The sequence below is a fragment of the Tinamus guttatus genome, unplaced genomic scaffold (assembly GCF_059628265.1).
Source record: "Tinamus guttatus ecotype Peru unplaced genomic scaffold, ASM5962826v1 Tinamus_guttatus_pri_ptg001856l, whole genome shotgun sequence".
Taxonomy (NCBI): domain Eukaryota; kingdom Metazoa; phylum Chordata; class Aves; order Tinamiformes; family Tinamidae; genus Tinamus; species Tinamus guttatus.
Window position 1 is genome coordinate 1,407 of NW_028290390.1, and position 10,452 is coordinate 11,858.

At 64.2% G+C, this 10,452-nt stretch overlaps 1 protein-coding gene across 1 annotated transcript; it reads left to right on the top strand.

Annotated features, from left to right (window-relative positions):
* Window positions 1–2,141: 2,141 nt before the first annotated feature.
* On the top strand, window positions 2,142–10,420 carry LOC148590005 (ETS domain-containing transcription factor ERF-like; the record flags this gene model as incomplete). Its single annotated transcript, XM_088539579.1, has 5 exons — window positions 2,142–2,205; window positions 4,912–5,146; window positions 6,917–7,100; window positions 8,316–8,430; window positions 10,241–10,420. Coding segments are annotated over exons 1-5 (778 nt in total), but the record flags the coding sequence as incomplete, so codon positions are not given.
* Window positions 10,421–10,452: the final 32 nt, after the last annotated feature.

The window sequence follows — 10,452 nt, forward strand, 5'->3', positions numbered from 1 at the left end:
CTCCTTTGCACCCCTGAATTGGCTCCTTGCACCCCTAAATTGGCTCCTTTGCACCCGAAATTGGCTCCTTGCACCCCTAAATTGGCTCCTTGCACCCCTGAATTGGCTCCTTGCACCCGAAATTGGCTCCTTTGCACCCGAAATTGGCTCCTTGCACCCCTAAATTGACTCCTTGCACTCCAAACCGGCTCCTTGCACCCCCGAAATGGGACTTCGCGGCCCGAAAGCGGCCGCCCGCACCCGAAATCGGCTCCTTTGCACCCGAAATTGGCTCCTTTGCACCCGAAATTGGCTCCTTTGCACCCGAAATTGGCTCCTTTGCACCCGGGATTGGCTCCTTGCACCCCTAAATTGGCTCCTTGCACCCGAAATCGGCTCCTTTGCACCCGAAATTGGCTCCTTAGCACCCGGAATTAGCTCCTTGCACCCCCAGATTGGCTCCTTGCACCCGGAACAGGGGTTTTTCCCCCCAAATTCGGTCCTTGCATCCCCAAACCGGGTTCTTGCACCCCCGAAACCGGAATCGGGGCCCGAAAGCGGCCCCCTGCACCCGAAATTGGCTCCTTTGCACCCGAAATTGGCTCCTTGCCCCCCTAAATTGGCTCCTTGCACCCCCGAAATGGGACTTCGTGTCCCGAAAGCAGCGGCCCGCACCCGAAATCGGCTCCTTTGCACCCGAAATCGGCTCCTTTGCACCCGAAATTGGCTCCTTTGCACCCGGGATTGGCTCCTTGCACCCCTAAATTGGCTCCTTGCACCCGAAATTGGCTCCTTTGCACCCGAAATTGGCTCCTTAGCACCCGGAATTAGCTCCTTGCACCCCCAGATTGGCTCCTTGCACCCGGAACAGGGGTTTTTCCCCCCAAATTGGGTCCTTGCATCCCCAAACCGGCTCCTTGCACCCCCAAAATGGGACTTCGCGGCCCGAAAGCGGCGAAATCGGCTCCTTTGCACCCGAAATCGGCTCCTTTGTACCCGAAATTGGCTTCTTTGCACCCGGGATTGACTCCTTGCACCCCTAAATTGGCTCCTTTGCACCCTGAATTGGGCCTTTTGCACCCGAAATCGGCTCCTTTGCACCCGGAATTGGCTCCTTGCACCCGAAATTGGCTCCTTGCACCCCTAAATTGGCTCCTTGCACCCCTGAATTGGCTCCTTGCACCCGAAATTGGCTCCTTTGCACCCGAAATTGGCTCCTTGCACCCCTAAATTGGCTCCTTTGTACCCGAAATGGGACTTCGCGGCCCGAAAGCGGCCGCCCGCAGCCGAAATTGGCTCCTTTGCACCCGAAATTGGCTCCTTGCACCCCTAAATTAGCTGCTTGCACCCCTGAATTGGCTCCTTGCACCCCTGAATTGGCTCCTTGCACCCCAAACCAGCTCCTTGCAGCGGGCGCCCGCACCCGAAATTGCCTCCTTTGCACCCGAAATTGGCTCCTTTGCACCCGAAATCGGCTCCTTTGCACCCGGAATTGGCTCCTTTGCACCCGAAATTGGCTCCTCGCACCCCTAAATTGGGTCCTTGCACCCCGAACCGGGGTTTTTCCCCCCAAATTGGGTCCTTGCATCCCCGAATTGTCTCCGTGCACCCCCAAATTAGCTCCTTGCACCCAAACCGCATTCTTGTACCCCAAACTGGGTCCTTGTGCACCAAATTGGCCCTTCGCACCTCAAACCGGGTCCTTGCACCCAAATTTGGCTCCTCGCACCCTCAACTGGCCCCGTTCACCCCAAACCGCCTCCTTTCACCCCAAAATGCCTCCCTGCACCCCCAAAACCAGTTCCTTGCACCCCAAACAGGCTCCTTGCACCCTAAATGGGGGTCTTTTCACCCCGAATTGGGTCCTTTGCACCCTAAATGGGGTCTTTTCACCCCAAATTGGGTCCTTGCACTCCAAACGGGCCCCCTGCACCCCCGAAACCGCCCTGTTCACCCCAAAATGACTCTTTCCACCCCAAACTATCTCCTTGCCCCCCGAAATGGCTCAATGCGCCCTAAAAGGGTGTTTTTGAGTCCCCAAAACGGCTGATTTCACCCCAAAGGGATTCCATGTGCCCTAAAGTGGCTCTTTGCAGCCCGGAGCGGGTCCCCGGACCCAAAACGGGCCCTTTTCGCCCCAAACCGCAGGTCCCCCCCGCGCCATGGACTGTAACTGCGTCTCCGACCTGCTCCTCACGTCCCCGGTACCGGCGCTCTGGACCCCAGGTAGGGACATGTCCCCCCCCCGTGTCACCCCCTGTCACCCCCATCTGCCCCCGGGACCCCAAATCTGCCCCCGGGACCCCCCATCTGCCCCCAGGACCCCCCATCTGCCCCCAGGACCCCCCAGCTGCCCCTGAGAACCCCCATTTGCCCCTGGGACCCCCTGATTGTCCCCTGACCCCCCCCCGCTTTGTCCCCATCTGCCCCCGGGACCCCCCATCTGCCCCTGGGACCCCCCCATCTGCCCCCAGGACCCCCCATCTGCCCCTGGGACCCCCCCCATTTGCCCCCGGGACCCCTTGATTGTCCCCTGTCCCCCCCCACCGCCTTGTCCCCATCTGCCCCTGGGGACCCCCCCATCTGCCCCCAGGACCCCCCATCTGCCCTGGGACCCCCCCATCTGCCCCGGGACCCCCCCATCTGCCCCTGGGACACCCCATTTGCCCTGGGACCCCCCATTTGCCCCCAGGACCCCCCATTTGCCCCCGGGACCCCCCCATCTGCCCCCGGGACCCCCCATCTGCCCCCCGGACCCCCCATCTGCCCCTGGGACCCCCCATTTGCCCCCGGGGCCCCCCATCTGCCCCGGGACCCCCTGATTGTCCCCTACCCCCCCCCCTTTGTCCCCATCTGTCCCCAGGACCCCAAATCTGCCCCCCGGACCCCCCATCTGCCCCTGGACCCCCCCATTTGCCCCGGGACCCCCTGATTGTCCCCTGACCCCCCTCCGCCTTGTCCCCATCTGCCCCCTGGACCCGCCATCTGCCCCCAGGACCCCTCATCTGCCCCCGGGAGCCCCCATCTGCCCCCGGGACCCCCCCATCTGCCCCCGGGAGCCCCCATCTGCCCCCCCGGACCCCCCATCTGCCCCTGGGACCCCCCATTTGCCCCCGGGACCCCCTGATTGTCCCTGTTCCCCCCCGCTTTGTCCCCATCTGCCCCAGGACCCCCCATCTGCCCCTGGGACCACCCCCATCTGCCCCGGGACCCCCCCCATTTGCCCTGGGACCCCCCATTTGCCCCCAGGACCCCCCCATCTACCCCGGGACCCCCTGATTGTCCCCTACCCCCCCCCCTTTGTCCCCATCTGCCCCCGGGACCCCCCATCTGCCCCCAGGACCCCCCATTTGCCCCCGGGACCCCCCATCTGCCCCTGGGACCCCCCCCATCTGCCCCCGGGACCCCCTGATTGCCCCCTGTCCCCCCCCCTCCTTGTCCCCATTTGCCCCCGGGACGCCCCCATCTGCCCCTGGACCCGCCATCTGCCCCTGGGACCCCCCATTTGCCCCGGGCCCCCCTGCTTGTCCCCTGTCCCTCCCCTCCTTGTCCCCATCTGCCCCCAGGACCCCCTGCTCGTCCCCAGGGCCCCCATTTGCCCCTAGGACCCCCCCACAAGGCTACAGCTGCCTCCCCCCCCAATCTGATCCCATCCCATCCCATCCCCTCCCATTCATCCCCATCCATCTCCTCCCATCCCCTCCTTCCTTATCCTACCCCATCCATCCAATCCAATCCCATCCTTCCTCATCCTACCCTGTCCATCCAATTCAATTCCATCCCATCCACCCCATCCCATCCCATCCTTCCTCACCCTACCCCATCCATCCCCTCCCATCCCATCCCCTCCCATTGACCCCATCCCATCCCATCCTCCCCATCCTTCTTCACCCTACCCCATCCCATCCTCCCCATCCCATCCCAATCCTGTCCATCCCATCCCAACCCACCCTCCCCATCCCCTCCCCTCCCATCCCATCCCATCTCAACCCATTCTCCCAATCCCATCCCATTGACCCCATCCCATCCTCCCCATCCCCTCCCCTCCCATTGACCCCATCCCATCCCATCCTCCCCATCCCCTCCCATCCCATCCCATCCCATCCCATCCCGTCCCATCCCATCCATCCCATTGACCCCATCCCATCCCACCCTCACCCCTCCCATTGACTCCATCCCATTCCATCCTCACCATCCCATCCCATCCATCCCATCCCATCCTCCCCATCCCCTTCCATCCCATCCCTCCTCACCCTACCCCATCCCATCCCATCCACTCCACCCCCTCCCATTGATCCCATCCCATCCATCCATCCCAACGCAATGCAACCCAACCCCATCCCCTCCCATTGACCCCATCCCATCCCCTCCCCTCCCATCCATCCCATCTCATCCTCCCCATCCCCTCCCATCCAATCCCATCCATCCCATCCCATCCCATCCCATCCCATCCCATCCATCCCATCCCATCCATCCCAACCCCATCCCATCCCCCCCATCCCATTCCATCCCATCCCATCCCCTCCCCTCCCATCCATCCCCTCCCATCCCATCCCATCCATCCCCTTCCATCCATCCCATCCCATCCCATCCCATCCTCCCCATCCCTCCCCTCCCCTCCCATTGACCCCATCCCATCCCATCCATCCCAACCCCATCCCATCCCATCCCCTCCCATCCCATCCCCTCTCATCCATCCCCTCCCATCCATTCCATCCATCCCATCCCCTCCCCTCCCATTGACCCCATCCCATCCCATCCCATTGACCTCATCCCATCCATTCCATCCCCTCCCATCCCATCCCATCCCATCATCCCATCCATCCCCTCCCCTCCCATTGACCCCAACCCAACACAACCCAACCCCATCCCATCCATCCCACCCCATCCAACCCCATCCCATCCCCATCCCAACCCCATTCCCCGCTCCAGGTTTCGCCTTCCCGGACTGGGCCTACAAGCCGGAGTCGAGCCCGGGCTCGCGGCAGATCCAGCTGTGGCACTTCATCCTGGAGCTGCTGCAGAAGGAGGAGTACCAGGGGGTCATCGCGTGGCAGGGCGACTACGGCGAGTTCGTCATCAAGGACCCCGACGAGGTGGCGCGGCTGTGGGGCGTGCGCAAGTGCAAGCCCCACATGAACTACGACAAGCTGAGCCGGGCGCTGCGGTGAGCGCGGGGCCCAGGCGTCCGAGGGGCCCAGGCGTCCGGGGGTCCCATGGGCAGGAGGGGCCCAGGCGTCCGGGTGGGCCCAGGCGTCCGGGGACAGGAGGGGCCCAGGCGTCCGGGGGGCCCAGGCGTCCGGGGGACCCATGGACGGGAGGGCCCAGGCGTCCGGGGGGGCCCAGGCGTCCAGGGGTCCCATAGACAGGAAGGGCCCAGGCGTCCGGGTGTCCCATAGACAGGAGGGATCCAGGCATCCGGCTGCCCCATAGATAGGAGGGATCTGGGCGTCCCATGGGCAGGAGGGCCCAGGCGTCCGGGTGCCCAGGGACAGGAGGGGCCCAGGCGTCCGGGTGTCCCATAGACAGGAAGGGCCCAGGCGTCTGGGTGGGCCCAGGCGTCCGGGGACAGGTGGCGCGGCTGTGGGGCGTGCGCAAGTGCAAGCCCCACATGAACTACGACAAGCTGAGCCGGGCGCTGCGGTGAGCGCGGGGCCCAGGCGTCCGGGGGGCCCATGGACAGGAGGGGCCCAGGCGTCCGGGGAGAGGAGGGGCCCAGGCGTCCGGGTATCCCATGGGCAGGAGGGCCCAGACGTCCAGGGGACCCATGGACAGGAGGGATCTGGGTGTCCCATGGGCAGGAGGGCCCAGGTGTCCGAGGGTCCCATAGACAGGAGGGGCCCAGGCGTCCGGGCACCCAGGAACAGGAAGGGCCCAGGCGTCTGGGTGTCCCATAGACAGGAGGGATCTGGGTGTCCCATGGGCAGGAGGGGCCCAGGCGTCCGGGTGGGCCCAGGCATCCGAGGGTCCCATAGACAGGAGGGCCCAGGCGTCCGGGTACCCAGGAACAAAAGGGGCCCAGGTGTCCGGGGGACCCATGGACAGGAAGGGCCCAGGCGTCCGGGGGTCCCGTAGACAGGAGGGCCCCAGTGTCCAGATATCTGGGAACAGGAGGGCCCAGGCATCCGGGTACCCAGAAACAGGAGGGCCCAGGCATCCGGGGGTCCCATGGACAGAAGGGCCCAGGCGTCCGGGTGTCTGGGAACAGGAGGGATCCAGGCGTCCGGGTGCCCCATAGATAGGAGGGATCTGGGCGTCCCATGGGCAGGAGGGGCCCAGGCGTCCGGGGGGCCCAGGCGTCCAGGTGTCCCGTGGACAGGACGGCCCTGGTGTCCAGGTGCCCCATAGATAGGAGAGATCCGGGGGTCCCATAGACAGGAGGGATCCGGGGGTCCCACGGACAGGAGGGATCCGGCGTCCGGGTACCCAGGAACGGAGGGGCCCAGGCGTCCGGGTGTCCCGTGCACTGGCAGACTCCAGGTGCCCAGGGGTCCCTCAAACAATCAGACTCCGGGTGTCAGGGTGGCCCATAGACAGGTGGACTCCTGGTGTTTCAGTGGCCCATAGACAGGCAGACTCCAGGGGTCCCACAAACAGGCGGACTCCAGGTGTCAGGGTCTCCCATAAACAGTCAGACTCCAGGTGTCCCACAAACAGGTGGACTCCAGGGGTCCCACAAACAGGCGGACTCCAGGTGTCAAGGTCTCCCACAAACAGGCGGACTCCAGGAGTCCCATAAACAGGTGGACTCCAGGGGTCCCATAAACAGGCGGACTCCAGGTGTCAAGGTCTCCCACAACAGGCGGACTCCAGGGGTCCCACAACAGGCAGCCCCATTGTCCCCCCAACCCCCCTCAGCTCCCCCGGGTGGGGGGTATCCCCGCGGCTGTTCTCGCGCCGCCTGTCGTCCGCCTGACGCCCCCCCCCGCCACAACAGCTACTACTACAACAAGCGGATCCTGCACAAGACCAAGGGCAAGCGCTTCACCTACAAGTTCAACTTCAGCAAGGTGTTGCTGGTCAACTACCCCCTGCTCGAGGTGACGGCCGGGGCCCCCCTGCTGCTGGCCCAGGGGCCGCTGGTGACACCCGGACACGACTGTGCCCCGCTCGGAGCCGAGGTGGGGGGGGCGGGGGGGTCACGTGGGGGGGGGGGGACATGGGGGGGGCATGGGGGGGTGACTGGGGGGGGACATGGGGGGTCGTGGGGGGGTGACGTGGGGGGTCACATGAGGGGGATGGGGGGACATGGGGGGGACATGGGGGGGTCACATGGGGGGGTCATGGGGGGGGACATGAGGGGGACATGGGGGGGTCACATGGGGGGGTCATGGGGGGGTCACGTGGGGGGGGACATGAGGGGGATGGGGGGACATGGGGGGGTCACATGGGGGGTGAAGTGGGGGGGACATGGGGACATGGGGGGGTCACATGGGGGGTCATGGGGGGGTCACATGGGGGGTCACATGGGGGGGTCACATGAGGGGGATGGGGGGACATGGGGGGGACATGGGGGGGACATGGGGGGATATGGGGGGGTCACATGGGGGACATGGGGGGGTCATGTGGGGGGTCACGTGGGGGGGGACATGGGGGGGTCACATGAGGGGGATGGGGGGACATGGGGGGGTCACGTGGGGGACATGGGGGGGACATGGGGGTCACATGGGGGGACATGGGGGGGGTCACGTGGGGGGGTCACATGGGGGGGTGACGTGGGCGGGGTCCAAGCGGGAGGGATGGGGGAGGGTCTTGGGGGGGGGAATGGGGGGGGGCCCATGGGGGGGGACATGGGGGGGTCATGGGGGGGGGACATGGGGAGGGTCTTGGGGGGGTCACATGGGGGGGGTCACATGGGGGGGGTCTCGTTGGGGAGAGATGGGGGGTCCTGGGGGGGGGTCGGACGGGGGGGGACATGGGGGGGGTCTAAGGGGGGGATGGGGGAGTCTTGGGGGGGGGGGTCACATGGATTTTGGGGGGGGGACCCAGAAATGGGGACAGAAGCAGCAAAAGGGGGGGGTCACGGGGGGGGGGGCGAGTGGGGGGGTAACAAGGGGGGGGTAACGGGAGGAGGGGTAAAAGGGGGGGTAAAAGGGGGGTATGGGGGGGTATAATGGGATGGGGGGTATAATGGGAGTATAAGGGGGGGTTAGGGGGTATAATGGGGGTATAAGGGGGGTATAATGGGAGGGGGGGTAAAAGGGGGGTAATGGGGGGTAATGGGGGGGTATAACGGGATGGGGGGGTAATGGGGGGTATTAAGGGGGGTATAAAGGGGCGGTACCGGGGGGGTCACGTGCTCCCGTGGTCACGTGCCCGCTCCCCCCCCCCCCCAGGGGCTGCTCTTCGCTCGGGGCCCCCCCCCCGAGGCGGCCCCCCCCCGCCCCCCCCCGCTGTGGGAGGGGCCCGAGAAGCTGCGGGCGGAGCCAGCGCTGCCCTTCGTGGGCGCGGGTAGGCCCCGCCCCCTTAAAACACATATAGGGATATATGTAAAAAAATGGGGGGGGGGCATGGGGGGGGAGCCCCCACATCGGGAATGGGCGAAAACCCGGGGGTTTTACCCCAAAACGGGGGTAGGCCCCGCCCCTTTTAAAACACATATAGGGATATATGTAAAAAAATGGGGGGGGGCATGGGGGGGGAGACCCCACATCGGGAATGGGCGAAAACCCGGGGGTTTTACCCCAAAACGGGGGTAGGCCCCGCCCCTTAAAACACATATATGGATATATATGTAAAAAAATGGGGGGGGGCATGGGGGGGGAGAGCCACATCGGGAATGGGCGAAAACCCGGGGGTTTTACCCCAAAACAGGGGTAGGCCCCGCCCCTTTTAAAACACATATAGGGATATATGTAAAAAAATGGGGGGGGGCATGGGGGGGGGAGACCCCACATCGGGAATGGGCGAAAACCCGGGGGTTTTACCCCAAAATGGGGGGGTAGGCCCCGCCCCCTTTAAAACACATATATGGAGATATATGTAAAAAAATGGGGGGGGAGCCCCCCACACCGGGAATGGGCGAAAACCCCGGGGTTTTACCCCAAAACGGGGGTAGGCCCCGCCCCCTTAAAACATATATATGGATATATGTAAAAAAATGGGGGGGGGGGCATGGGGGGGGAGACCCCATACCGGGAATGGGCGAAAACCCGGGGGTTTTACCCCAAAACGCGGGTAGGCCCCGCCCCCTTAAAACACATATATGGATATATGTAAAAAAACGGGGGGGGGCATGGGGGGGGAGCCCCCACATCGGGAATGGGCGAAAACCCGGGGGTTTTACCCCAAAACGAGGGGTAGGACCCGCCCCCTTAAAACATATATATGGAGATATATGTAAAAAAAATGGGGGGGGGGGCATGGGGGGAGAGCCCCCACACCGGGAATGGGCGAAAACCCCGGGGTTTTACCCCAAAACGGGGGGTTTTCCCTCCCCAAAGGGGTGTTTTTCCCCCAAACGGGTGTTTTCCCCCAAATTGGGTGTTTTTACCCCTCAACCGGGTGTTTTTCCCCATAAATGGGTGTTCTCCCCCAAATTGGGTGTTTTCCCCCAAATTGGGTGTTTTTCCCCCCCAACTGGGTGTTTTCCCCCCAAATTGGGTGTTTTCCCCCAAATTGGGTGTTTTTCCCCCAAATTGGGTGTTTTCCCCCCCAAACTGGGTGTTTTTTCCCCAAATTGGGTGTTTTTACCCCTCAACCGGGTGTTTCTCCCCATAAACGGGTGTTTCCCCCCAAACGGGTGTTTCCCCCCCCAACCGGTTGTTTCCCCCCCCAACCGGTTGTTTCCCCCCAACCGGGTGTTTCCCCCCCAAACTGGGTGTTTTTCCCCCCCAACTGGGTGTTTTCCCCCCAAATTGGGTGTTTTTCCCCCCCCAACCGGTTGTTTCCCCCCAACTGGGTGTTTTCCCCCCCAAATTGGGTGTTTCCCCCCCAAACCACCTGTTTCCCCCCCAACCGGTTGTTTCCCCCCCAAATTGGGTGTTTTTCCCCCCAACCGGTTGTTTCCCCCCAACTGGGTGTTTTCCCCCCAAATTGGGTGTTTCCCCCCCCAACCACCTGTTCCCCCCCAACCCCCCTTCTCCGCCTGTTCTCTCCCGCTACAGGCGTCTGCGGCTTACACCAAGTCCCTGCTGGGCCCCTACGGGGGGGGGGCGCGGGGGGGGGCCCGGCCCCTTCGGGGAGGCCCCGTGGGGCTGGGGGGGGCCCCTACGTCCCCCTCTACCCCCCCCTCTACCCGCCCCTCCCGCCGCCGCAACAGGCGGCGCAACAACCGCCGCAACAGCCGAAGCAACAGCCGCAAACAACCGCAACAACAACCGCAACAACCGCAACAACCGCCGCAACCGCCGCAACAACCACCGAAGCAACAACCGCTGCAACAACCACTGCAGCAACAACCGAAGCAACAACCGAAGCAACAACCGAAGCAACAACCGAAGCAACAACCGCAGCAGCTACAGGCGGCCGCCC